This window comes from Lepidochelys kempii, chromosome 9, assembly GCF_965140265.1.
Source record: "Lepidochelys kempii isolate rLepKem1 chromosome 9, rLepKem1.hap2, whole genome shotgun sequence".
Classification (NCBI taxonomy): domain Eukaryota; kingdom Metazoa; phylum Chordata; order Testudines; family Cheloniidae; genus Lepidochelys; species Lepidochelys kempii.
Genome location: NC_133264.1, coordinates 5,788,702 through 5,816,386, shown reverse-complemented (window position 1 = coordinate 5,816,386; position 27,685 = coordinate 5,788,702). Strand labels below are relative to the sequence as shown.

At 57.0% G+C, this 27,685-nt stretch overlaps 2 protein-coding genes across 9 annotated transcripts in view; one reads left to right on the top strand and one right to left on the bottom strand.

The window, feature by feature from the left end:
- The window catches only part of RUBCN (rubicon autophagy regulator), a 59,527-nt gene extending 41,610 nt beyond the window's left edge, over window positions 1-17,917 (top strand). For all 5 annotated transcript variants that reach the window (XM_073359097.1, XM_073359099.1, XM_073359098.1 and 2 more), the window contains 8 exons: window positions 1-133; window positions 3,868-4,013; window positions 5,204-5,268; window positions 6,744-6,982; window positions 7,950-8,011; window positions 9,014-9,167; window positions 11,762-11,852; window positions 13,060-17,917. In XM_073359097.1, coding sequence (XP_073215198.1) covers window positions 1-133; window positions 3,868-4,013; window positions 5,204-5,268; window positions 6,744-6,982; window positions 7,950-8,011; window positions 9,014-9,167; window positions 11,762-11,852; window positions 13,060-13,223 — 1,054 coding nt within the window. In that variant the 3' untranslated portion in view covers window positions 13,224-17,917. The remainder of the gene's footprint in view (window positions 134-3,867; window positions 4,014-5,203; window positions 5,269-6,743; window positions 6,983-7,949; window positions 8,012-9,013; window positions 9,168-11,761; window positions 11,853-13,059) is intronic.
- Window positions 17,918-17,930: 13 nt separating this feature from the next.
- On the bottom strand, window positions 17,931-27,655 carry LOC140917070 (deoxyribodipyrimidine photo-lyase-like). Of its 4 annotated transcripts, none has more exons than XM_073359102.1 (10): window positions 27,503-27,625; window positions 25,492-26,006; window positions 24,723-24,868; window positions 24,019-24,201; window positions 22,857-23,015; window positions 22,228-22,426; window positions 21,494-21,646; window positions 21,125-21,246; window positions 20,495-20,654; window positions 17,931-20,226 (listed from the first exon to the last, which is right to left on the bottom strand). In XM_073359102.1, the coding sequence occupies exons 2-10, from the start codon at window positions 25,874-25,876 to the stop codon at window positions 20,072-20,074; spliced, it is 1,662 nt and encodes a 553-aa protein (XP_073215203.1). In that variant the 5' UTR covers window positions 25,877-26,006; window positions 27,503-27,625; the 3' UTR covers window positions 17,931-20,071. The 4 variants fall into 4 exon arrangements, with proteins under 4 accessions (XP_073215203.1, XP_073215205.1, XP_073215204.1 ...); XM_073359103.1 differs by having other exon boundaries at window positions 20,137-20,226; window positions 21,494-21,755; window positions 27,503-27,655; XM_073359105.1 differs by having other exon boundaries at window positions 20,137-20,226; window positions 21,494-21,641; window positions 27,503-27,651.
- Between the last annotated feature and the right edge of the window lie 30 nt (window positions 27,656-27,685).

Below are 27,685 nucleotides of genomic sequence, written 5' to 3'. Positions count from 1 at the left end.
ATCCCACTCCTTCCTCCATTCGAACTCAGCGGAGGCTGTGGCCATGGGCCTGCTGAAGCAGTTTGAAGGGATGCAGCTCCCAGCCGCTTCTGAACTGGACTGGCTAGTCCCAGAGCAGGATGCCCCTCAGAAGGTAGGTGTGTGGGGAGGGGCCTCGCTGGGGCAGTCGCACTGATGCATAGAGGGCGCTGTTTGGGTGTGCGAGGACGGAAGCTGGATGTGAAATCAAGGGGATTCGTTTAAGTCTAGAGGACAGAGAACCCACTGCCTCCACCAGCGAGGGAATCCTTTGCACGAAGCTCATATCTGGTGCTTTCTGCCAGTCCTGAATGCAGGGCTGCAGCCGGTCTCCACCTCGCCATGGCTGTAAAAGAGGAGGGAAGGCACTGATTACGTCCCTCACGTACTCCCAGAGCTGCGTCCCTTCCACACAGTTGGCTGCAGTGCTGCCAGGCGGGTGCCTTGCACTCTGCTGGCTCCTGTTGTCCTTGTATATGAACAGGGAGAGCAGGAGGACAGGGATGGTGGGGAAGATCTAGGGACCAGCCAAGGATCAGCACCTGGAAGCAGCACAGAGTCAAGAGCAGTGGCCCTCGGCCTTCACCAGCAGCCCAGGGGTGTTGCCCACACAGCGCCTTGACGGGTTGTTTGCTGTTGGTTTGCAGGGCCCGAGACGGTCTCTCAAAAAGCTCTTTAAGCGCTGCCAGTGGTATAAGAAAAGGCAGCTCTCCAAAAAGCTCCGGCGGGTACGTTGGGAGTGGAGAGCCTGCGTGTGCGTGGGGCGCAAGTCACTGAGTGTACTAACCGCTGGGACGAACCCCCCCCCCATGTGGCATGGGGCAGCATGGCTGTGGCTGCCCCACGGTGGGGTGACGCGTGGCTCGGTGTGGGACGTGGGAAACTCAGCTGATCGTGGAGTTTGTTGTTGTCGCTGTTTGAACCCTCCGCTGGGACCGGCTAGAGGACGTGTTAGAAAGCGAGCGATCTCCATGCTAACCGCAGTGGCAGCTAGAGCCCCTACAGCATGGGCAGGTGCTGTGCAAACTTTCTCATGTAGCCAGGGCCGGATTAACCTTCTGTGGGCCCGGTGCCAAACATGTTTGTGGGCCCCCATGGGGGCAATGGAGCCTGGCCTGGGGAGGTCAGTCCCCGGAGCGAGAGGCCAGCCAGAGGCAATGGGGCATGGCATGGCAGGGGCGGCCCCGCTCCACCCAATGCAAGGGCACTATTGACAAACCGGCAGTTGCTAGATGCACAGTGGCCTGCCCAGCCCTGTGCTGCCAGCATGCCCCTTCCCCTCGGGGGCAGGCCCGTGCCAAGCCACACAGCCCCCCCACCCAACACCCCCGACTCCCTCTGGCCAGAGCCACCCCGGACCCACTATGCCCAGCGCCCCGCCAGACCCATCCACAAATGCACAGTGCCCTACACAACACCAGTCCGCCCACAGCCCCACTCCCTACTGCCCCAACACACAGATCTTCCCTGCCCCTTCACAGCCCAGCACTCCCCCCACCCAACCCACTCTCCCACACCCTGCCTCCCGACTGCACTCACCGGCCTGCTGGGAGGTAACGGTCTGCTGGGCTGAGCCAGCAGTGCAGCCAGGGCTGGTCCCAGGGCTGGAAATCGCTCCGTCCCTTCGGGAGTGGCGCGATCAGCCAGGCCAGGGCCTGCCCCAGCCAGGCTCCCTCAAGATGCACTTGTCTAGAGGGGCCCAGCCAAGCCCTCCATATTGGCTTTCTGCCCCACCCCTGCCACCTGGCTGAGACTGGCCAGGCTTCTGCACCAGTTTCAATCAGCTGAGCTCCAGGGAGATAGGTGGGGCCACACAAGTGGTGGGAAGCAGAGACTGCCCGGAGCCAGAGGTGCACTGGGGTCCGGCCAGGGGGCTGAGAGGAGCAAGGGGTGGGGCCGGAGGGCAGAGAGGAGAACTTGGCCGGCCAGCGAGCAGGTCAAGAGGAGCAAGTGGTGGGTGGGGGAAGCCAGTGGGGTCTTGGGGCTCAGTGGAAGCGGAGCAGGCTGGGGCCCCTTCTGAGCATGGGCCCGGCTCCATGGAGCCACTGGAACCATTGTAAACCCAGCACCGCATGTAGCCCCTCAGTCTTGACCCCCAGCCTCTCCCATTCTGGGCTCCCCATATCCAGCTCTGCCCAGGCCCCTCAATCCCAACCCACAGGCTGTCACTATTCTAGTGCCTAGGCCTCTGCTGAGGTAGACACTGCCAGTCCTGCCAAACCGCTCTGTTGTGGGGTACTGGAGTTGATCTCCAACTGAGTGCCAGCGGGGCCCCGTGACGGGAGTAGAGGGGGTTTCGGGGGCGTTCTAAGAACCCCGCAGCACTGTGTGTGGTGTAAATGGCAGGTCTGTATGCACTAGTGCTGCCCCACGGAGCTGGTGTGGGTGAACCGCAGGCTTACACAGAATCCCCGCTGTGTCACGGATCGCTGCCCTGCCACCCCCAAGCCGAGCAGTGGTCCTGCTGGGCAGCAGTGCATTGTGGGGTTTGACTTTCTGACTACTCATAAAGACTGGCCCCCAGCCACTGGCCCCAGCACAGTCTTGTCCGCCTGAGCCAGGAGGTTTACTGTCACCTGCTTGGTTTTCTCTAACTCCGGGTGGCTTGTGGGGCATGTTCTGTTGTCCTTGTGCTGCAGGGCTCCTGTCCTCTGGCTGGTGTGGTTCTGCTCTCTAGTTCCCAAGCAAGTCCCCTTGGGGGTGCAGCTGAAGAGCCGTCCCTGATGTCCGTCTAATCAATCCGTCACGGGGCAGAGGCCATCTCAGCTACTGCGCTCCGGGTCATCACCGGGCTCACCCAGACTGCTCAGGGGGTCGAGTAGCCAGTCTGCTCCCCTCCGCTGTACTCAACAAAGGCTGCGGCAGCTTGAGAGTGGCCGAGTCAAAGCTGGGCCTAGAGCCCCAGAGCATAGAGCCCAGTCAGTCACGGTGCTACTGCCCACGGCCATCTCTGCTAGCACATGACTTCATCCTGCCCTGGCAGGGATCTAGGGGCTCCGTATCCCCAATGACCCCAGCTCTGCTCCCCCTGGCTTTGAAGGTCACTCCAGAGCCCGCTGCCTTCCCCGGGCTGAGGGTGGTTCTCTGGGGTGCTATGCAGCCTGGAAGCTGCCCTGTTCTCCCTCATAACTGTTTCTGTCCCCGCGTGAGCTCTGCCCCTGTCAGACCTGCTCGGCCCTTACAAACCGAGGTGTGATCCTCATCCTGGAGACCTGACGCCTCTGGTACCCCCTGGAGTGGCTGCTGCCTCCCCTCTGGGGTGTCCTTCTCTTTGGGACAAGTGCAGAGTTTCATGCTTTGTGGAATGTAGCCTATGCCCCAGTGAACCCCCAGCACTGACATGCCGGCTGCTCACTTCGGTGAGAGCCCATGAAGCGTGCCCTGCTCACAGAGAGGCTGGAGCGGCGCCCCATAATGGTCTGGGGACAACCTTGCAGCATGGGGGATACAGAGAGACTTGGGGTGATGGGAAGCGTGTGGAGGAGAGTAGGGAGGGGAGGTCCAGCCAGGGTGAAAGCGCCAGGCTGAGCACAGAGCACTGCACCCCCGCCGCCACCGTAGAGGCTCTCGGCACTTCTGAAGAAGGGGTACCAGGCCTCCGGACATGCAGGGAGAGCAAGCATGCTACTGTACGTGCCGTGATAGCCCAGCAGCAGAGCACTCGGATTGGACGGGAATTGTTCTCCAGCTCCCCTGGGAGTCCTACGATTCCTGGGGGTGGGGTGGGGGTGCAGGACAAGCACACAGGCAGTTTCCCCAGGGATGGCGCTGGAGTTGCCCAGCAGGGCAGACCGGCGTAGGCCTCTGCAGTAAAGTCCGGAGTCTGACCCTCTCACCTGCCTCTTGCAGCTCCTGCCAATTCCGGACTCTCTGCCCATCTCGCCTGACGACGGAGAGCACGCCGACATCTACAAGCTCCGAATCCGGGTCCGCGGGAACCTGGAGTGGGCTCCCCCTCGGCCGCAGATCATCTTCAATATTCACCCAGCCCCAACGTAAGGAGCTGCGTGGGCTGCCCTGGGGCTGCCCATCCCCTCTGGTCCCACAGAGGCTCTCCATGCCCCTAAGATCCCTCTCTCTGCTTCTCCTCTTCCCACCCCGATTCTGCATCCTTCCAGCTGGGTAGGCTTGGACGAGTCACTCCATTCACAGCTCAGTAGCTCCACTTCAGCCATCTGGATGGGCTGCTGCTCCTGCCGTGAGATGACGTCTCTGCCCCCCTCCAAGCTCCTGTTGTTTCAGACCTGGACTGGGAATTGAGCCCTGCTTGGTGCGATATTAACCACTAGGCCTCCAAGCCTGGCGCTGTGTGTGTGTTAAATGAGACCTGCCCTTCCCCTTTTGTCACTGTGCACTCACTGCTCTGTGATAGAATTACTGTAGGACCTCCAAAAACACACCAACAGTGCAAAATGGCCCCAAGCACTGCTGTTCCAGGGCCCTGTGTGTCCAGCCCCACTCTGGTGGTGTTCAGGGTACATGGCACTGAAAGGACATTTGCGACCCACATTCCTGGCTGCACTTACAATAGATCCCCTGCCTGCGTCATAGCGGGGGCATGAGAGGGGCCCCCCTGCCCTGCTGAGCTGTTGTCCGTATGTGCATTGCCAAGGAGATGTCACTACTCCCTGGCACTTGTCGCTGATGCCTGCACCCCGGTGCCAACTGCTGTTCCTTTGCCTGGCAGCTGCCTTGTGCTCTTGGCTGGTGTTGAGTGACTGGCTGCCGACACCTCGCTCATCAGCTGAGGGGCATGCGGGGAGCGTTCGGATCCACAGGGCGCAAGCAGGTGAAGGCAGTTGCAGTTGGTGCTGCCCAGCCCCTGCCCCACACACACAGATGGGAGATGTGTCCATCCCCCCCTCGCCAGTAACTGGGCACTGGCTCTTGCAGCTTTTGCCATATCCTGCTGAAACCACAGGGTAGCTTCAAGGCCGATCCAGCCACCTGGCTCATTATTTATCTGTATGATTGAGGCCCCTAGGCGCCCAGTCACGGGCCAGGTGCTGTACAGACACAGAGCAAAGTCAGCCCCTGGCCCCGAGAGCTCATGCTCTAAGCTTACGGTCTCAGCAGATCCACTTGGCAATCAGCTGCTGGGTGAGAGGGGAAGCCCTAGTGGTCTCTGCCCAGCAGCCCTGCTGAGCCACGAGAGAGCTCCAACACACGTCTTCTCTCTGGGCAGGAGGAAGGTGGCTGTAGCCAAGCAGAATTACCGGTGTGCAGGCTGTGGCATCCGGACGGACCCCGGTGAGTGCTGGAACTCTGCCCGGGACAGGAAACTCAGCCTCCCCAAGGGCGGGTGCGGGGGGGCGGGTGCTGCATGCAGGTGAGACAAGAAGGGACAATAGAGACGAGGAGTCAAATGTGGGGAGGTACAGATGCCAATGAGCTGGGGGATTGTGGGGATCTCAGCGCAGGGCGCCTTGGAAGCTGGTGCAGCTTTCAGGCCTGGCATGAACAATGAAAGAAGACAGAAGTGGGGAACGGAGTTACCAATGGACAGAGCCTGAATTCACAAGTGGCCTTGTAACTAACATGTAGCTAGTAGCTGAAGAAGAGGAATGGGTGATAGGCTTGCAGCTGTGCTCACAAGCACACTTCCTAGGGCGTGGACGGCTCATGAGCCAGACAGGGACTGGCTCACCAAATTGGGAAGCCAGTCATAGTGTGATGCAGTGCTGCATGTAATGGGCACGTGTGAATCTGTTTCGGAATACGTAGATCATCTGATTTACGGTGATGTATTTTGGAGCTGTGGGGCGCCCTGACCCCGGCCCCTGCTCCTGAGCCTGATCACCTCAGGCGTAAGCGGCGTGGAATGCCAGGAAAGACACCTCCGTGACGAGTCCGGATTCAAACGGCGGGTTTGGATTCCAGAGAGCTGGATAAAGTGTTCTCCCATAAGTGGACGGGGTGTTCTGGATAAGCCGAGCAGAAAAGGGGTCGGGGAGTTCCAACATCTCCCAGTGAATGAGTCTGCCCTGATTGGCAGCATTTCCCATGGCAGGCTGTCAAAAGGGGAGCCTGTGTGCTATGATGCCCTGTGGATGGAACAGCCTGTTCCCCCAGGAGGCCATGGGGCGGGGCAGGGCAGGTAAGGGGTGGCCAGTCTGCCTCTCTGAAGGTATTAAAGTCCCTGGTCTCATCACTGAGCAGCGTCAAGTAGGTGAGGGTGGCTTCACTCATTTGGATTGGTGCGTTCGCGCTGTGGAGCCCCTAGTGTCTGCTCTGATCCTTCCTCTTCAGTTCATGTAGTGAAGCTGCTTTACATCAAAATCCCAGAGGTGATTGGGCTGAGGGGGCCTCATACAGACAGCTGCCTTGATACAGCATTCACCTACTGTGTGTTACCAGTAGGGGCTCTGAAGCAATAGCTTGCCCTAACTGTATAGCCAGGGATGGCTACATGTGATTCATAGGCCGATCTGGGCCTCCTAGACTGCAGGGAGACCACAGACCCCAGCATGCCTTGCTCTGAGCTGAAAAAGGTGCCTTGTCTGTGGGGCCATTTCGGGTATGTCTGCACTGCAATTAAACACCCACGGCTGGCCCATGTCAACTGAGTCGGGCTCACATGCTGGGGCTGTTTAACTGCAGTGTAGAGGCTCAGGCTGGAGCCCAAGCTCTGGGACTCTGTGAGCCCAAAGCCCGAGCCCCTCTGCCGAGCTGGGCAAGGCCTGGGCCAGCTGGGCGGAGGTTCAACTCCCTCTCCGGTCTGCCAGATTACATCAAACGGCTGCGGTACTGTGAGTACCTGGGCAAGTACTTCTGCCAGTGCTGCCACGAGAACACCCAGATGGTCATTCCCAGCCGCATCCTGCGTAAGTGGGACTTCAGCAAGTACTGCGTCAGCAACTTCTCCAGGGACCTGCTGAGCAAGATCTGGAGTGACCCACTCTTCAGTGTGCAGGACCTCAATGCCGCTCTGTACCGGAAGGTGAAGGCTCTGAATCAAGTCAGGGTAAGGCCATGTCCTGTGCTTTCCAAAGGAGACCGAGTTCAGCCTTCTCCTGAGGGGCAGGTGTTGCTCCCATCCGTGACTCAGGGAGGAAGACCCACAGGGTGGGGTTTCTCAGGGTGGGGGCATCGGCGCCTTGTGCGGGGCACGCTATCTCCTGCTCTTTCATTAGTGGGCCAGAATACCTAGCTGCTGCTGCTACCTACCCTTCTATATGGGGCCTCTTGTCCATAGCTTTCAGAGCATATAACAAAGGTGGGTAGGTATCCTCTCCATTTTACAGTTGTGGAAACTGAAGCACAGAGAGCTTGAGTGACTTGCTTGCGGTCACCCAGCGTGTTGGTGGCAGAGCTGGGAATAGAAGCCATTAGTCCTGACACCCAGTCCTGGGCTCTACCCACTGGAAATACTGCCCCTCACGCCTGCTTAGAGGAACCTCTGCAAGTGTCCAGCTCCAGGCAACCTTTCTGTTGGCAAAACCTGCCTGTTTGTCATTCCTTGTAATGTCCCTTTAAGGGGCCTGGTGGGCAACGTGTGGAATCTGATGTTCCAGAAGATCTGAACTAAGGAGGGAAGAGACTGTTACTCGTTGAGGCCCAGTCAGGATTTCTCTAGACTTATTCTGTCAGAGTGTGGCTGATGGGCAGATGTTTCAGAGGGAGGCTTAAAACTCCCATAATGCGTTTCCATTGCACATCTTGTTCACTGTGCATTAGTACATGGTGGAGAGGAATTTCTTCCTAACCTCCAGCTGGGCTTCAGTTTATGCCTTGAAACATGAGGATTGCTAGCCCTCCTGGTTTTATCCTAGCCATTTAGCTGCTTCAGTGCCCAGAAACCCAAAGCTGGCTGTCAGCAGAAACAGCTTCACAAGAGCATGAGTTGAAACAGACTAGAATGTTTGGTTTGGTTGAGGCCTGCAGTTCTGTTTAATGACAACTTTATACTTGTGTGTTTGTTTTTTCCCCAGCTGTTGAGAATCCAGCTGTTTCACTTGAAGAACATGTTTAAGACCTGCCGACTAGCTAAAGAGTGAGTACCAGGGCCCAACCAGAATTTAACTTGCATCGGTTTCAGTCTCTCCTGGCTGGCTGTCGCTCGGCAGCTTGACATGTTAGCTGCTGCCCAGACCTCTGCAGGGTGGGGTCTTTCAAGGATCGTGGCAAAATGTTCAGCAGCATCGGCGATCAGTCCCCCCGCTTCACCCCAGTCTCTCCCACGCTCAGCGCTGTGGCAGGCCACCTAGAAGCTTCAATGCATGCAGCACTCAGAGCAGGCCAGGCACAGATGGGCCCAGCAGTTGGGTGTGCGACTACCTTCCGCTGATGTTTGTTGGAGAAAGAAGTGTTTGAGACTGACCCTGTGAACCGGGACCGGGTCTCCCCTTGGGCTTCCTCTGCGTCCCTTTGGGATCCCCCACTTCCCAAAGGTGCTGCACCCTTCACCGTGATGCTTTGCGCGGCAGCTGTCACCTCTCTGGCTGACAGTGACTGAGTCGGGCTAAGTGGCCGTGAGGGGTCACTTGAGCGATGAGCTGCCCCTCGCTTGGCACAAAAACCCAGCAGGCCCTGGGAGGTTCTCAGATGGCTCAGAGTCAGCAGAGACACGTGCCTTGTCGTAGCAGGCTCTGCCCTCTGGGTGCCTCTTTCACTTGGCTGCTCTCTAGACTTGGGCTTGCCTGGCCCCTGTAGAGGGGAAAGGACAGCGGCTTTATCAGGGATTGGAGCAGCCCGAGCACCCTAATGGGGACCCTGCAGCTGAGTGGGACGTGCAGGAGTCGGCTGGGACAGAACCTCCTAAACTAGAACAGCGTGCAGCAATAAATTGGGAGGCAGACGCTACTGCTGGGTTTCCTAGGGCCCTGCGTGGAGGGGGTGGACTCTAGAAAGTGGTGGTGCCCGCTTGGGGGTGGGGAGGCCGAGCAGTGGGTCGCACAGAGTCATTGGCCCAGTGAAGTCGCCGTAGTTCTCACAGTCTGTAGAGCACTCGCTCGCTGATGTGTGGTGCTAAGCTCTGGTGTCTCCACCCCTGCAGGCTCCTGGATTCCTTTGACTTGGTGCCAGGTCATTTGACGGAGGATCTCCACCTCTACTCCTTAAATGATCTGAATGCCACTAAGAAGGGGGAGCTAGTTCCCCGCCTGACGGAGCTCATAAAGGCAGGTACCCTGCACGTTGAGAGATGCATGGTGGGTAATTTTATCATCTTTTTCACTAGAATGTTTTTTATTATTACTGAATTAGACTTTACTGTATAAACAGCCAAGGAGCGGGATCTGGCTTTATAAAGGCAGCAGCAGGATCTCCAGAACAGCTGCTGAGGGCAAATACATTTTGTCAGGTTTCAGAGTAACAGCCGTGTTAGTCTGTATTCGCAAAAAGAAAAGGAGTACTTGTGGCACCTTAGAGACTAACCAATTTATTTGAGCATGAGCTTTCGTGAGCTACAGCTCACTTCATCGGATGCATACCGTGGAAACTGCAGCAGACTTTATATATACACAGAGAATATGAAACAATACCTCCTCCCACCCCACTGTCCTGCTGGTAATAGCTTATCTAAAGTGATCATCAGGTTGGGCCATTTCCAGCACAAATCCAGGTTTTCTCACCCTCCACCCCCCCCCCATTTTGTGTTAGCTGTTACCCTCTTCCAGTTAGTTTCTCATATGGTTGTTATCCTGTGTGTGTGTGCAGAGGCGTTTCCCTAGTACAAGAGATCGGTGTTGAAGAATAACACAGCTGATTGGTTCAGTTTCAGGAAGAAGCTGCAGTTTCCCATAACCCGCAAAGCACGCATTGCTGTCTCCATCTCTGCTTTACAAATATGGGCTGTATTCCCTCTGAAATGCATTGGGATGTGCTTTGCCACATTCAGGATGGGGAGGCAGCTTGACTGGTGGTTAGAGGAGAGCACCGAGAGTCAGGACTCCCGCGTCCTACTTTCAACACTGTCACTGATTTGCTGCATGACCAAGTTGTGTCCCTCAGTTTCCTTACCAGTAAAAACAAGAAACTTCCCTACTTTGCAGGGGGTGGCTTTGAGATCCTCCGATTGGAGGATGCTGTATAGTCACAGTAATGGTATCCAGCGTACAGAGCACCTCCCCTCTTGGCATACAGCGCCCCATGTAGCCTGGCTAAGAGATCTATGGTCACCGTCACCACGGCTGTGGGGAACAGCATGTGAACTGCATCCCTGGCAGCCTGAACAGTTGGGCATTTCCCTCCACTTCATTCCCAAATGGGCTGGACATGTGTGATCTTACAGAAACAGTCACTCTAACAACATGTTTAGATGCAAAAGCCCTGCATTAAAACAGACTGAGTGTCTGGGTGAAGAAATACCAAGTTGTGAGTTTCCAGGCAGCTGTGACTGCAGATAACAAACAGAAATAGGAAGGGATGCTCCAGTCTGCAGGGGAAGAGGAATTTGGGGGGCACTAGTGTGTCTAATTTTTTTTATTAACCCTGTCTTTGCTGATCCATTCGATCATGTTGCCGTGCTTGTGCTTGTTTTAACTATTCCCTTTTCTCTAATGAATTTGATTTTAAGAGATGAAATTTAAACCCAGCTTAAATGTGGGGAGGGATGAGGTGAGGTTTGGAGATGGATCCCAGCAGGGCCTGAGATGTAACGTTTGCTTTCATCTCCTCCCTCAAGGCTGAGCTACACTGCAAAAACAACAGTGGGAAGTTGGCTACAACACATTTGAGGTGGTTAGAACACTGTTGCATTGTTTAGTGTAGATGGGACCTAACCGCTGCCCTGAGCCCTGCTGCAGCCCTGATTTCTCCAGGACTGTCGCCAATTCAGGGTCCCGTGTACACTCAAGATGAAACTGTGTTTTAACTCTGTCATTGGCAACTGTGGTGTAACTGGTTCCTCATTAAAGTGTTTTTTGTAGGGTAGATATGGCCTTAATTTTCTGTATGAAAACTCAGTGTGATGGGTGACTTCACTAATTGTCTTTAAAAACATTCCAGATGGGACATTCCAAATGGGTCGCCTTGAGTTGCAGCTGTTGGCTGTGTGGGCCACCCATGTGAACGCAACAGTGCTAGTCACCTCCTGTGGACACGTGTTTGGGGCAAAAGACCAGAGAGGCTGCATTGGCCTCCGAGTTTTCAGTCCAAAACTGAGAGGGTCCTTTTCCTGGAACTCCCAATCTGACTGGGAAGTCAAAGGGGACAAAAATAACTGGACTGCCACTGGTTTAGCAGTGTTGTGAGTGCAACCTACTGCACAGATGACACTGTTGTGGGTGTGTTTATGGTACATCTTTTGGTATAACCGCTGTACTTGCATTGTCTTGTGGTAGCATTGACAATACTCTGGCACAGTCCATGTACACAGCAAGAAATGGGCGTTGCCCCGAAGCGCTTGCTGGTATGTGTGTAATCTAAGAGATGCAGACCGCCCGGTTCCTTCACCACCACCCAGCAGACAGGCAGCCCTGCTGCTCTGAGATAGTGCCATCAGCCAAGCCTCCTGTGCTACGGGTACGCTTTTGGCCTAGGGCATCTCGAATAGACCATGTCTCCAGGCCCCTGGAAAGGTTGGAATCTCGTGGAGCCCAGCCTAGCTTGTAGCGGGTGAGAGACCAGCTGCACAAATGCTGTTCTAGAAGCTGGTGTCGTCGCATCCCGGCAATGGAACGAGCCTCTGATTTCCACGTTACTCTTGGCTCGAGATGTCTCTGACTTTGCCAGGGAAATCGGGCACATTTGCCTCTTTTCCAGGGCGTTTCTTCTTCACTCCTCTCCCCTTCTGTTGTTACAGCTGTGCCAAGCCAAAGGCTTCATCTGTGAGTTCTGTCAAGAGGAGGACATCATCTTCCCCTTCGAACTGAACAAGTGCAGGACGTGTGAAGGTGAGACTCTGGCAGGCGGGGTGCTGGGAGCCATTGCTGGCCCTGGGAGTTGGCTGGGCCGGGCCCGTGACTGCTCTGGAGACTGAGCCAGTACAGACCAGGCAGAGTCAGGAATCACTGCTCTGCAGCGTTTGTCCAAGGCTGTAACAGCGAGTGCCTCAGCTGCCTCCAAGCATGGCCTTTCTGCATGCTGCTTGTTTAACATTTGTCCAGCCACCTGGCAGCAACCCGTGTTCAGCCTACGCCTCTGACCTGGATCAGCACACAGCTGACTCTCTCTAGCCGGTTTGACGTGCTCCCTTGCAGCGTGGCCAGAACCGTGCCTGTGTATCTGGGGGTGGCCAGTAGAGTGCACTGCACCCAGCGCACTGCGGGATAGCTGCCCACACTTACGCTTGCACAGATGGGCAGTGTGCTAAGCGGGGGTGCACGAACTCATTTCCAGGGTGGCTGCAGCCTGCCCTACAGCTTGTAACTGGGTCAGATGCATGACACGTATTGGAGTGTGCACTGGGCACAGGGCTCCATCTTCATGGCCGTTCTGACTTTGGTGCCTTTAAGGTTATCAGCCAAGGAGTCCGGTAACCACAGCGCTTTGGCCATGTGGCGCTGGACTGAGACTATGCAATCGTTTTACTGAAGCCCCCACGCCCTGTAGTTGATAACTGCTTTTGGTCACTTCGACCTTTGCTGATGACCACATGCACCATAGCACCGTATCCTGGCTCCAGTCTCCTGAGCCATCCAAACCGCCCTTGGCAATCTACAAATGTGGCCGTCTCTTTAAAATTAGACTCTCTCTTGCCGCCAGTGTTTTCAGTGAAGGCCTTTTGTTTAGGGTCACCATTTCCTTGGCAGGGCAAGAAACCTTTGGGAAAGGGATGAGATGCAAAGTGCAATTGACCTAACATTGCTGTCCAAAACTGAGTGAAGTGCCCCAAATTACTTAGTTTCCAAGTGCATGCGGTGGGCTGGGCGCTTTCCAGTCATGTGGGCACCATCCCTACTCCAAAGATCTTTTTGTTTAAGAACCACGTAAGAGGCGAATTAGTCAGAATTGTAACACCTTGAGATTTGATCTCAACATGCTCTGTCCCTGTCAGTGACTTAGCATCCCTCCCGTTGGGTATGGGCAGGCTGTGCCCGGAAGGGGGAGCATGCCGACGCATGCCTGTGCTCATGGTGTTGCTTTCTCTCCCTCCCTCAGAGTGCAAGGCCTGCTATCACAAATCCTGCTTCAAATTGGGCTGCTGCCCCCGGTGTGAGCGCCTGCATGCCAGGAGAGAGCTGCTGGCCAAGCAGAGCATGGAGTCCTACATCTCTGACTACGAGGAGGAGGAGCAGCCGCCAGGGGCAGTGGCCGCAACATGAGTGTGGTGGCGGAGGGGGAAGAGGAGACCAGCAGATGTATTTGTGTGTGTGGCCTTCATCACCAGAGACTAAACTAGGGACTAACCTGACTCTTCCACCGTAAAGGAGCCTGTGGGAGGGCTGTATCATGGGAGATCTCAGAGCAGCTGGCCCTCTCGCACTGACGGTATCGGCTTGGTTTGTTTCAAGAGAGCCGGTTTCTTTTCTCTCTACACGATGGTGTTGGGGACGGCGGACTCCGGACGCTAGTTCTTGCAGTCGTAACCCTGCCAAGGTGGACACGCTGCTGCCTTCCTACAGGGTCCGGCAGCGAATCCTGTCTGTTCCACACTCGGAGCGCAATGAGCGATTGTATGCCTGGGTGCTCCACCTGATCCCTTCGGGAGGAGCTCAGCCAGCAGACTGTGTTAGCCAGGAGCTGCGCTGTCCTCCCTGAAGCAGGTTCTTGGGGAGCTCCCACCAGTTAGGAGGTGAAAGCTCCTGTCCAGCTCAGCCCTCCAGGGGGAGTAACTGGAGTCCTGCTGCTCCCTAGGCTTGCTGCATTGGGGCAAAAGAGAAGGGGCTTTTGCCAAGTCCTCTGCCTGTAACACACCATATCCTTTGCTGCTGATGTGATCTTTTTAACAGTCCCTTATTCAGAACTGATATGACTTGATTTGGGGGCGGGGGGAAGACGAAGCAGCAAACAGCGCCTTGTCCTCTGCCTGGTGGGAGCAGTCACCAATGGCGGATACCTGCTGGGCTGGTAGATCAGGCTAGGGCACGCGGACTGTAGGTGACAATGGAGTTGATCTGATTTTTCCCTTAGGCTCGGCCCTGCTTTAGCTGCATGCAGGCTGGAGGAGAGATCTGTGCCAGTCGCTGTTGGGATCAGCCACTTTCTCCGCTATTGATGTTCGGTTCCTCAGACTGTGCCTGGTGCCGACGGAGCCCTCACCTGCTGGGTGAAGGGCTGAGCTTGTCGTCCCAGAGGCGTGATTGCCACCTTTCCCACAGCGCAGGTGCCAGGAGATCGCCCTGTGCCATGCAGCAGGTGAACAGGGGGCTCTTGCTCTTCGGGCCGGAAGGCGGGGAGGCCACAGACAATGGGACAGCTGCATGCCCAGCATGGGGAGATGAAACACCTTAGCTGAGCCGGAGGAAGCAGCAGGTCTAAAGCCGGATTCTCTCTGCTGATCTTGGCAGGAGTTGAACTGCTACGAGTGTGGCTACCGAGTGCTCCTGTCCCCTGGACTGGGGGCAGTGTTCGCCCGTGTCTGTCTGCTGGGGGGACTGAGCAGTTACGCTTAGATCCGAGACCAAGGGTCAGTTTGAACAAAGCCAGAGCTCAATCCCTGGGTGCCAGGCGGCGTAGGGGCTCCTGCACCAGGCCCGGGGGGAACCCGCCCGCCAGCGCCTGGGAGAGCAGGCTGTGTGTGCGATGGTGCCGCCCCGCCCCTGTAGCCTTGAATGCTCAGCTTGCCTTGTGGCGCTGTGAGGACCCCATCCTCACTCAGGCCAGTGAAATGTAGACAGGCGTCTTAGCTAGAAGCAAACATCTGGGACCACGGGAGACGTGGCAGGGGCAGGGGCCTGGATCTCTGCCATGTGCTGGGCACTCAGATGACTCTACATGACACTCGCCCCCACTATTTCAGAGCTCGATGAAGCCACAGTCGGTCTCAGTGGAGCCTTTCTCCCATCCATGCTGCACCCTCAGCATAAGGTGTCCTCTCTGCAGTGGATTCTGGCCGTGCCCCTGTTCCAGACCTTGGCGTTGGTGCATCGGGCCTGCCAGTTTGTGCTGGGATCCCCTGATGCTGTTCTGTGACATGCACCTGTCTCTCCTGTCACAGGCACCCTCCCGCTAGCAGTCCAGTACCTGCTGGATCGAACGCTCGGGGAGGCAGACAGTGCAGCTGCTGAGCAGCCCCACGCTTCAGCCAGCTCCCTTGGCTTTAAGATGAGAGCTGCACTTCTCATCTCCCTGGATCGGGTGCCCTTTGGAGTGACTGAGTAATGAGCATGTTTAGCAGGACGGCCAATAACCTGGTAAAGGAGCCACCCCCAAGCGCACTGGGTAGAGCTGGCCTTGTGATGTGGAGCGCCCTGTAGTGGGGAGATTAGCCCAGTCCAGAACTTCTCCCCAGTACCCCATGCTCCTCACTCAGTGCCTCAACCAGTTTGTTCTACTGAGCTGTGTGTTTGTGTGGAGAGAGAGCCTACAAAGCATGTGGTCTTCCACAGTGCCCACTGGCTGCCCCCTGGCCCAGCGTTCCTCAGAGCTGGTATCTGAGATCAGGCCCCCTAGCAGGTGTAAAGCTGTTCATTTGCCATCCTGAGCCCTCCTCCCCCCCCCCCCCCCCTCGAGAGCAGGTGCCCACAGCCAGCTCCTCTTCTCAGTGTATCATTTCAGTTGGGTTGATCTTTGTGTATATTGGGTTATTTTAAGTTGATCTCTGTTAAAGGCAATTGCTCCTGTCTTTTAAATGAGCTGCTCTCGTTTGAGCTGGTCACTTAGGGCCAGATTTTAAAGCTATTTAGGTGCCTAACTCGTGTTGATTTCAATGGGAGCACGGCACCACACATCTTTAAAAATCTGGCCCTTAGTGTCCATTGCCAGCAGTACGGGAGGCATTTTCTGCCTGGCTGGACTGTCCAGCATAGACAAATTGCACTCCTCCAGCACTTCATGCTAGTTCCTGGTACGGGATGTCCTGATGCCCAGCTGAGCCCGGGCAGAGTTCTGTGGTGTGGCACAGATGAGCAGCGTACTGGTAGTTGGTGTGATTTAGGGGAGTGTCCAGAGAGTCTACAATGTGGCCTGCAGATTCCTTCTTCAATATGGAGATGCAGCCTGTAGCAACTCCCCGTTCGGGTATTCAGTGCGCTCTTGGGGCTGCACACGGCAACTGGACATCTTTGCACACTGGGGCTTGTGATCTCTGCAGGTAGCGGCTGATCTCGGCTCCGGTTTATGGAAGATGGGTGTGCCCCCGTTTTCAGCGCGGCCTTTGTCTGGGCACTCCATGCAGTCGTGTACATCGAAAGGCGCTGTTCGAGAGGTGGGGAGGTTGTGTATTGCCTGGAAGTGGGGGTGATGGTGGCGACTCTCCCTCAGCTCCTGCCCTGATTGGTGGCTGGCACGTCAGGCTGAGCGCAGGGCAATGCTGGGGTTCTAGCCTCTCGTGGACCTGGCCCCATTCGTGCCAGCGGTGAATCCCTGGGAGAGCTGCAGAGGCTGGGGCCGAAGTGAAACAGGCTGCAAGTGCCCTTGGAAGGAGGGAAAACTGCCAGGGCCGTCTGAGGGCAGAGGAAGGCTGGCTGCATTTGGGCTCTGTTTCAGACAGGATGCACTCGAGGAAGCAGCCTCTCCTCCCGCCCTCCCCCCCCAACACACTTTTGTCAGTTGTGTAGGTAGGTTGGCTTCCTTGCAGCTGCTGCTTCCTCTCCTGCTGGGGGGCGGCAGACAAGAACTTGGGTGGCTCTTAAAGCGGCAGCTTGGTGGGACTGCTGTTGTTTCCCCAGGTGCAGGGCATTGGGAGGTGGGCATTGAGGCTGATGGTGGAACTAGGTTCAGATCAACTGTTCAGTGAGAGATCTCAATACTAAAGGTATCTGGAAGCCAAGGAGCAACTGCGACAAGGGTGTTACCCCACGGAGCAGGCAGCAAGGGTAGGTGGTTATACAGGGCAGGCCTGGGTTTTGGCAGGTGGTTTAACAGAGCTGAGAGTGCAGGAGCTCTAGAGGTGGTAAAGTCCAGGTAAAGCAGAGACACTAGCATTAATATCCCATTTCTGCATCAGAAGGATGGTGGGATCAAAGCCCAGGGCATCTGTAGCTTGCCCAGAACTGACCTGTTGCATGTGCCTTAACTTGAGAACTGACAGTCAGGGTCTGCTTTGTGAGCATACTTTGATTTCCCCCCCCGTCCCCCCCCAGCTGTATTCTAAATGCCCAGCCCAGCGATCAGCTGCCCTCCTGTTTGTCACATGGGCGCCCAGTGCCACCTCCTAGCTTTCAGCCTAATAACGCCGCTATATGCCACTGATGGCTGGCAAACTCCAGCTGGCTTCGAACTTTGCACGCGCTGTGGCTGACAAAAAAGCCGATCCCGTCCTATGAACTGCAGGATGATGATTCTCACTGTCCTACAGCCGTCAAATCCCTCCTTTAGTGTCAGCCGTGCCTGGTCTGAGACCTAGCACTACTGTCCAGACCCTTGGTGGTGATGGCTGACGGACCGATTCCCTCCCATGTGCCGGCTCTGACCCAAAAGAACAGGACCTTCTATGTTTTGTTTTGAAGCACTTTAACGTTGTGGGGTGTTTCCCTGGTGGCTAAGCTTCTGGGCGGTTTCTAGAAGCACTGATTCCATTTCGAAAGACAGTGAGTGGATTTGTGGGTTTTGTCCCCCTTCACAGTGGGACCTTTCTCGCTGAGACGGGGACCCCGCCTGGGAATTCAAGACAGCGGAGGGTTTTAATGCAAAATGATGCACAACACTAATGAAGCTGCTACTGACCCATTTGCCAAGCTATTACAGTACTTACCACTGTAAATAAGCATAACTGTGTGCGTACAAGCTCTTTGTAAATACAGAGAAGGGTCATGGTACAATGTACATGATGATCAATTGGATTCCTCTCTGCTGTATTATTGTACAGCATAACAACAACAAATGCCGTCCCTAATAAACTAAGTTAATAAACGCATCATTGGCTGCTCTTGCTTGACCTCAACTGTATTGGAGTTTATTAAAGCTGGCTGAAAGAAAGAAGTACAAAGATCTTGCTCATAAGAGCCAGGAAAGCACCAGTGCTGACTTCCCCAGAGTGCCGCTCACCTGCTGTTTGTGTTCCTTTAATTTAAAAACACAGTGATGGACAAGTAAAAAAAAAACCGAGGCCAACTTGCTGCTGGAAACCAGGGAACTACAGGCTGAACCTCTCTGGTCTGGCACCCTCAGGACCTGACCGGTGCCGAACCAGAGAATTTGCCGAAGCACGGGAGGTCAATGCAGAGTGCCAGCGGATCTCCATAGGCGGGGGAAGTAGGGGTGCAGAGGGTGTTGCAGCACCCCCAGGCTTTGCGCCCAGCATGGCCCCCTGCCCGGGGATCCCACTGCCACCCAGGCTCTTGGCTGCTGGCCCCCCACCCAGGGGCTCCGATGCTGGCACCAGGTCCTGGTCGCCAGCCCCTCATCCAGGGTCCTGGTCACCAGCCCCCCTGCTGCCAACCCAGGGTCCTGGCTATGGGGCTTCACTCCGGGTTCCACAGCCACCCCCAGCTATGGTCCCAGCCTTACCCCTCACTACCCGAGGCTGGGACTACAGAGGCGTGGGAGGGAGGAGGGGGGCAGAGGGGGAAGCTTGGTGCCAGTGGATGCTCCACACCCACTAATTTTTCCCCAGGGGTGCTCCAGCCCCTATGCCAGACTACGGATGTTGCCGGACCAGGGAGTGCCGGATTAGAGAGGTTCAACTTGTAGGTGTGTTATTAAGCAGGATCAGGCCTGGTTACGATGTGGATGGGTGACCAGCCCAGAAAGCCAAGCGATGCAGGAAGAGATGTTCTAATTTACCTGCAAGTCAATATTCCAGTTGGATTAAACCCCTGGCCCGATGCTGTGCAGTTCAGGGTAGGCTGTATAGGTATGGTCTTGGCTTTACCTTTGACCCAAGAGCGCCCCCCTAGTGTTCTGGGTAATGTGAGCACTGATGGGGGAAACGCTACGGCAGGGTAGACGCACACATGCAAAGACCTGCGTTTGTAACGGTGCGAGCTCTGAAAACGGGACCGAAGCAGAGTGCGTAGTAACACGCCACAACCTCGACGCTTGTGAACAAACGTGGGCTGGTCTGACCGCGTCTAGGCCCCTGTGTTTCACGGCCTCGTGCAGCACTAACCGCTGGGGGTAGCCAGCGGTGCCCGACTATCCCCTTCCCTAGAGCATCTCGGGCAGTCAGAGCAGCCCCAGGCTGGTGGACCGTCGCGCTGAGCTGAGCTGCTGCTTGCTAAGCTTTAGGGCAAGGGCTGGGCAGCCCCAGTTCTTGTCTTCCTCTGATCCCATCGAAACTCTGCTGACTGCTGCAGGAATGACACAGACACCAGGGCTGGGTGTGGTAAGGTTTACGAGACAGACCCTGCTGCAAGTCACTGGGCTTTTAACAGTCACTCTGAAAACCCTGCTCGCTTGCTGCCTGGGATAAGACAAGCCTCCACGTCTGCATGTGGTGGGGCAGGAAAGCCCCTAGAGGTAACGCAGCTCATTGAAGTCAGTGTGTTTCGCCAGGGAGCTCCCATCTGAGCCCCGGCCAGCAGCGGTGGATTTGCTCCGAGATCCCCCTGCCTCACGCAGTCAGTTCAGAAGTGCTAAGCTACAAGCCCAGCGTGCGAAATGCTGCTGTTTTCCATCCCACAGCTCTAAGAGCCAGGCCTGTCTACCTGCTGCATGCAAGGGCTAGACTTGTCTCTCCTCCCCCAGCAGTTGGGGTGGTTGGCGAACCTGTCCCCCCTCGAAATATCAAATAGCTTTTATAGCTGCCATAATTGCTGAGCTGTCCCCGGCTAGTAGGGGGAGGTGGCACATCTGGGGCTGTGCCAGAGAAAACTGGGGGCATCCCGGGAAAACCTTGGGCTGGCTGCCCCAGCTCCCGGCATGATGCCCAAACCGCTGCCTTGGAGGCCTGTAGGGAAGAGGTTGAGCAGCACCCTGGCAAGGGCAGCAGAGTCCCTGCTGGCTCTCGTCTCAGAGGCTCAGGGGTTTCAATGGTATTTAGGGGAAATGAAAACGTTGGAAGGCCCAGCATAGAACCCTCCACAAGCACCAGCCATCCTGCTTTCAGCAGGAGTTGCCCCCGGCAGGGCTACTGGCCCAGTTTGCGGGGATCGTATCTGCGCTCGAACTGCCCCACATCGAATTTCCTCTTGCAGCCGGCGTAGTTCATGTAGCGGATCTTCCCAAACACGGCCCGCTCGGCCCAGCCCTGGTCGTGGATCCCACAGATGGACCACATGCAGCCTGCCAGGCACAGAACCCACAGTCAGGTCTCCTGTACCCTCCTGCACCTCTTCACAGGCCCCCAGGAGCCTGCTACAAGCCCTGGCAAGGGAGGGATACAGGGGTGGGGGCTGTATGAGGGAGAAGGAGCTGGACAGGCTATGTGGGGGCAACTGGGGGCCCTTTAACCTGTGTAAGGGGACCTTGGCAGCCCCCTCACAGCCAAGCAGACAGGATCCCCCTCCCCAAGCTCTCAAGGGTTTCTCACTCCCATGCGCTAGTCACTAACCTACGTAGCCGTTGGGATCCCGGCCGTCCAGCTCATAGCGATCGTTGAGGTAGATGGCGAACTTCAGGGCCTCCTCGGGGGAGCGGGTCCACTCCAGGATTTTCTTGGCCCAGTACATGCGTAGGAACCCGTGCATCTTCCCCTCGTGAACCATCTGGAGCTGCAGGGAGGGGGAGAGCCCAACATGAGAGCCGCAACCTCGCCCCAGCAGGAGAACCCAGGCTGCTCGGCGGGGGAGAGGAGGGAGGTGAGAACAAGACACACCTGTGTGGAATCTGGGGTGAAGAGTGAGGGGTGGGGCCTGCCTGGACCTGGCCTCAGCCTCAGTTTCCCATCTACCTAGGAGTTTTATGGCTACCTTCCTCACAGTCTCCCTCAATGGAGAGAGCCAAGCTCTGGCCTGCAGGCCCCACCTGGCCGCTGGAGCTCTCTGCCCTGCGTGCTTGGCTGGGGAATATCTGCTGTAACCCATATTCAAAGGGCACACGCTGGCCAGGGGTGCAGAGAAGCAGGTGTGCTCTATGGCCGGCTCTGTTATGGGAACCCACCAGGACTGGGGCTGTTTGGGGTGCTCGGTGCTAACACCCAATGGATCCAGGAGGGGAGGCAGAAGCTCAGGCTGGTTGGTACCTGGGCAGCGTTCCAGAGCGGGTCGTGCGTCTTCCCCTCCTCCAGCTGCTTCAGCTCGTAGAGGTGAGACCTCTTGTCTTGGGCGTGGAGCTTCAGGGTGGTTTTGGCCCAGTCGTACGCACCTTCAAAACATAATGGTCGGACTGGAGAGCACGTAGCCGGGGGAGCCAGGCTCCTGAAGACAGGGACTCTGCCGCTGGGTGATGGAGCCGCTGGGCTGGAGGCTCCAATCCTGCCAGCAGGTCTGGGCAGAGGCAGGACTAGCTTCCCCCCCCCCCCCCCCCCAGTCACTCCCCACGCACCAGCGTGCTCTCGCGCACCGTGAGTACCACAGGCTGTCGCTCCCCCAGGGCGCGGGCCACGCGTTACCTTCCACCTTGTCGTAATTCCTGTTGTAGTAGCAGAAGTTGTCGGCCAGCTCCCTCCGGACCACGGCCTCCTCGGTGAACCCATCCACCGACTCCTTGTACCGACTGCGGTATTTCTGCACCTCCAGGATGGCCCGCTGGACGGAGACCTGGCCTGTCCGGGAACGGGGCGGGGAGAAGAGACGGGGAAGCAGAGAGGGCGTTCGGCCGCTGAGCCCTGTACTCTCCGGCTCCCACGGGAGCTGGCATGCTGCCGGCCTGGCCTGAGCACGTGGGATCGAACGCCAGAGCAGCATAGGATTAGCTGGCACAGCCCCAGTACCCATCCCCCTTCAGGTGCACGGTGTTTCCTCCGCTGGGATTGATCCAGTTCATATAAATATCTACAGCTAACCTCAGTGCAGCATGAAACACCAGCAGCCAGGCCTTTGTACCCCCCCAAGCTGCCATGGGGCTCAGAGACCAACTCAATCAGCCCCGAGGGAGAAACCTGGACCAATGCTCTTCCCTCCGGCAGCCCGGATACCGTTCTTAACCCATCAGGGGACAGTCACCAAGGTGAGGAAAGCGACTGAATTAAACCTACAGGAGTTACGGCCCCTCACTAGCCATCTCTCCTTGGCCCGGGCCACTTACCTCCCTCCAGAGGCCATACTGTGCCCGGAAGGGGTAATTACCTAGATCAGTCAAGCCTGTTGCCCTTCAGAGCTACGTGGGTTTCCAGGGGCCACTCACCAAAGTGGAACCACGGCGAGAGGTTGCTGAGCGCTGCCCTGGTCGGGTTGTTCCGGTCGGTACCGAAGGATTTCAGCCGCTCACCTATGAACGACTCCAGCATGGCCAGCCCCGCGGCCGTCCCCGGCATCGCCCACCTCACCTCCTTCACCGAGCAGTCCACCTGCAGGCTGGCGCGGCAGGCGCTCCAGTCTATGGGCTGCACAATCGCAAGGAGGCTTTAGCCAAGCTGCAGATGTTCCCGCCCTGCCCAGGATGCTATGGCAGACAGGGCCGGTTCTGATGGCTGCTTTGGATCAGACAGATCCTACCCTGCCCCCCACCCCCTAAATACACCCTGGCCATAGCTTGCTGATACTCCATCTGCTTTTGGTGATGCTAAGGTTCCTTTAAACCCTACTGCACCAGGGAATTGGAAATTCGGATTTCTGATTTGTTCCCAGCTCCGCCACTGCCTTTGTGTGACCCTGGGCAAGTTACTTCACCCCACAGCCTCAATTTCTCTTCCCCCCCCCATTGTAAAATGGAGATCACGCCCACCTTCCAGTGGGGTTTGAAGCTTAGCTAGTGTTTGGGATGCTCTGCTGGGAGCCGCCTGGGGCGTGCGGCTAAAGGACTCCAGACGTTACCTCTGCCGGGGCTGTGGGCGGGAACGGGTGCTTGATGACGGGAGGGAATTCCGTGAGGAACTCGGGGAGCCGATCGTGGATCTTCCGTCGAATTGTCCTGGCTCCGTACTCCTGCTTGTCTGAGGTAACCCAGCACGGGACAATGTTGTGAGCATCAACCTGGAAAGCAGCCGGCGAGCTGGGAATAGGCAGGCTGCACGGGGGATGAGAAACATGACACCCCCCCACCCACACTCTGACCGAGCCCTAGATCCACCCAAACCTTCCCATGGCTTTGTTTTTAATTTCAACTCCCCCTCCCTGCCCGCGATCAAGCTAACCTTTCCCTGCAGTCTGGTGCTGGGCTGTGGGGCCTGGAAATGAAAGTGACTAGAATCAGGCCAGTCTAGGAGCAGGAGGAGATGCCCACTTGGATCCATCCAGGGCTCCACACACCATGGTCTGGGGAAGATGGAGCTCAGCTGCATAACAGCTCGGCCGGTGATTTTTTTTTTTAATTTAAAAAGAATCTCTTGGAACAAAAAAACAGGTGCTGAATTCAGCAGAGCTGACCCCACCCCAAAGGGCCTTGCGTGTTTCTCTCTTGGCCCAGACATCTGCCAGGAACCTGCTCAGTCCCAGATTGATTCTCGTGGGGAATACGAATGGGGCATTTGAGGTGAGGGGGAATTTCTCCCTGGAACAGTACTTGTAAGGCATTACTCCCTGCGCCTGCAGTCACCAGCTCTGGGCAGTGGCCGCGTGTCCCCATGAAGGGGGATGGCCCCGGTATAATCTCATTCACTCCCCCCTCCCTCCAACTCCCTCCCTGCCCCCAAACTTCTGACTCCGTCCAAGATACACTTACACGCTCAAAAACCTTCCAAGCGTCAGAACGAGTTCCCCGCCCTGCTGCCAATTACCTGCTTGAGTTCCACCCCAGTCCCCAACCTTCTCTAAAGCTGATCTTGGGGCCACAGCAGCACCCCGCTGTTCAATCTGCAGCGACCAGCTCTCGACGCTTTCATTCTGCCTCTCAGCCCCCTATTTAAAGAGCTGGGAGCCAGCTGTTAGCCCCGCTATTAACACCACCGCCTTGTGATCACCTGCCAGCATGGAGAAACGGCCTATGTACAGAGCCCCCAGCCCCACGCTCCCCCTCCCCCGCAGCCCAGACCCCCACCTGTACAAACGGCACATCTCCCAGGAGCCTCTCTTTGACGTCTTCCACCCACTGCATGGGGACGCGGAGCGGGGAGAAGTCTGTCACCACTCCGCCGAGGCCACGGTCCGTCACGAAGGCAGGCAGCACATCCTTGGCAAAGCCGATGAGCAGGTGGAAGGGGATGTCCAGCTCCTGGCACTCCTGGAACGAAGGGAAAGGCTCTGTGAACATGGGGCAAAGAGCCTGGTTTCTATAACTGCTCCTCCAGGCCGAGCTGCCCAGTGCCACCCCAGCTGGGCTCCAACCAAGAGTTGGGTGCTCCACGTCACTCGCTTGCAGCACCCAATCCCTTGCGTGGCTTTGCTAATCTCTGCTTACAGTGACAGGCTATAAAGATCCCAGGGTGGGCTGGGTCCCTGCAATTGGCGTGACTTTGCTTTCCAGACAAACGCTTGGTGTTGCACAGAGATGTCGGGCCTATGAGCAGCCCTGTAGAGCCAGGAGAAGGGAAACGGATTCCAAGTTCAACTCCCCTCTGCCCCCATGAGAGAAGACAGCGCTGGAAAAATCCCGCAACGGTACTCTTGGCAGGATCGGGCCCTTCACTCACACTGGGACATTGCTGAGAGCCGCACGCCTGCCCCCATTACTGTGTGTCCTAGGCCAGCGCTCCGCCCCTGCTCTGACCCTCCCCTCTATGGCATTTCCTAAGCAACCGGTACCTCGGCCACTTCCTGCAGGCCTTTCAGCATGAAGCCGAAGTGACGGATGGTGGCCTCCAGGAACTTGGGCACCAGGCAGAAGCAGACATGCAGAGGGAGCTGCTGTTTCAGGGCCAGGCGCTGGGCGTACAGGAAAGCCCAGTTATCTGGAGAGAGAGAGAGAGAGCACCTGACTGCATTGGATGGACACTTTGCATTACTACAGAGCAGCCCTGCCAAATGCTCAGCCCATGGCTCAGGCCCAGGACTGGGAGCCAGGAGACCTTGGCTTCACAGCTGTCTTGCAGGCACCGAAATGAGCGGAATGTGCCTCAGTTTCCCCATCTGTAAAAGGGAGCTATTGATACTGACCCACCCATGTAAAGCCCCTAGCAGAGTCGAAGCCGAAGCCAAATCCATCTCTCCTCAAGCCCACCCCAGCTCACGGCTTGGGGGGAGCTGAGCTACGGGGGCGGAGGTTCGGCTAAAGCCACGAACTCCAAAATAAAACCCACGGAGAACTGGTGCCCGGGTAAAGAGAAAAATCACACGCTCTAGCCATGAACATTGCCGAGGGGGCTTCCCAAAAGGAATCCTACTAGGCCATGATGCTGGACGGGGAGCCCAGCACTGTCTGCATCAGCTGAGGGACCAGGGATCTCAACTGGCGCCATCAAGGTCTCAACTGCAAGAACTTGCTCTAGGGGCAAGGGGGAGGGGACAAGGGCTTTGACTCCCCATAGACTTTCATGCCCCCCGTGCTGCATCCTGGTCCCGGGATGGATCGTACCTTGCACCCTCTGGTCTCGAGACATCCAGTACACAACGCCCTTGGCGGCATCCTTGAGGTCGGAGCTCTCTGAGACCAGGCGCACTCGCTTCTTGTTGTACTTGAACTCCTGCACAGAGGGGGCAACCCGCAGCCGCGCCTGCCGCACAGCTTCCCCCAGGCTCCCAGCTCCTCCCCCCTCCACCGCCTCCCCTTCCTTCCTCCTCCTCTTAGCCACGGTCAACGCCTCCGCCCCACTGGGCTCTGCCAGGACCTTCCGTTTGCCTTTCAGCTGACCACGGGGCACCGCAGCAGTTCTAGTCCTCGCTGTATCCCCACAGCCAGCAGGACTGGCCGTGGTGTCCTCCCTGCCATGTGCCCGCCGGTTCCTGCTCTTCTGAGACATGCTCGCTGCCGTCCTATGGGGCGGGCACAGCCCCGACACACCATGCAGTCTCCAGCAGCCACACCAGGCAGCTGCAGACGAGCCGACTCCAGCCAACCTTCCCAGCAGCAGCTTGTTGGCGTGAAACTATCTGTGGGCAGAGAAACACACACCTCTTTGTAGGCCTCTCCTTGGAACTTCTCAGTCGAGACAATCGCTCGTATGTTTCCCTGAAGCCTTCGGGGGCTATTCGCAGTTGCCAATAGGCGTTCTGTGCCCCCAACAGGAATCTAATACCTTACTTTCCTTATAGCGCCTTACAGACTCCGATCCCAAAGCACTTCATCAACCGTACACAGCAAGAATCAGTTCCCCACTCTGCAGTGGCAGCCACCTCTGTGTTGGAACACGGCCGCTAGTCTGATTCCTCCTGCATAGCTCCAAAGGTGGCTGCTCAGCCCCGCCATTGAACATAAAAGCTCACAAATTCGATGGGTGGAAAAAAAACAAAAAACCCTGCTGCATATCTTGAACTTGCCTGATGAGAGACAGACCTGGCCCCCAGCCACCCTCAACTGCAATAGGTGTAAAAACTGCAGAGACTACAGCTCGTGGCATGTTACACTCCGGCTCGAGCCCAACAGAAGGCCCCTGGGGGCCAGAGGCAGCAGGCTGGGACCTGGCAACTGCTGCAGAGAACTCCTGACTTTTTGCTGTCTCCTGGGAGTCTGCATGTTTGTTTGTTTTTAAGTCCCAGCTTCTGGAGTCATGTGATTATGGGAGACTCTCCGCTTGCATTAATAGAAAGGGGGGAGTTTCCAGCTTTTGTGATTGCAGGGAAAAGCTTGAAAAGATGGGCTCTGGGGTCTCCAACCCCAGCAGGCATAGTCCCAGAACGCCAGCGATGTGCTTCTTTCATGTCTCATTATTTCTAAATTGCTTTCATCATTTTTGAGGGTGTAACTGATGGTTTTTGAGCGGTTGGGGTGGGGGACACTGGAGCAGCTCTAGCCCTTGCTACAAAATTCATCTTTAGAACAAACTCCACACCCCATGCTGCAGCCGGGACTGGTAGGCCCGAGCTTGTGTACCGGGGGTGGGATTCCGGAGTTGCTGCTAGGGAGGAACTATTCCTGCCCGCCCTTTCTCTGGAACAGCCTCCCGCCAGGGCCTTAATCCAGATTAGTTAATCTGCTTTCAATTCACACTCATACTTTAGTCCTGCCTGACTCTCACTGATTTAGACTGTGCCCATCCCTGCCAGGTCTGGGCGCCCAGGCTGGGGCAGTGAGACCCACGGCGGGCTGCTGCAGGTCCCGAGGCTTGGGGAGCCCGTGGGCATGGATGTAGCAGCGCAGCCTGGGATGGGCAGAGGGCCAGAATCGCCCCCTTGGCTGAATTTGCCCGTGCGAGCCCTGGCCCGGGGGCTGCTTTAGGGTCAGCCTCAGGATAGGGCAGTAGGGACAGATGCGGGGGGGGCGGGGCAGGGGGTCCCCCCTATCTCGAGTCTGTGCACGAGCAGGGACCCGCTCCCCTCTCCCCTGCGTCCTGTGGGGCAGGGAGCGTGCGGGGGAGCCCGGAGCCCCCCTCTAGCCCGCCTTGCCCCACAGCCTGCCCGGGGACTGCTCCCGCCCGCCACCCCCTCACCTGGGCGGCGGCTCCGGGACCCCGGCGACCCGCTTCCCGGCCGGCTGCAGCGGCTACTCCGGGCCCGTTTACACAACGTGGGGCGGAGCGAGCGGGGCGGAGCCTGGGAGGCGGCCCCAGAACCACGGTGTGGACGGGGACCGCTGGGGCGGAGCCCGAGGCAGGGGGCAGCATCTCTGGGGC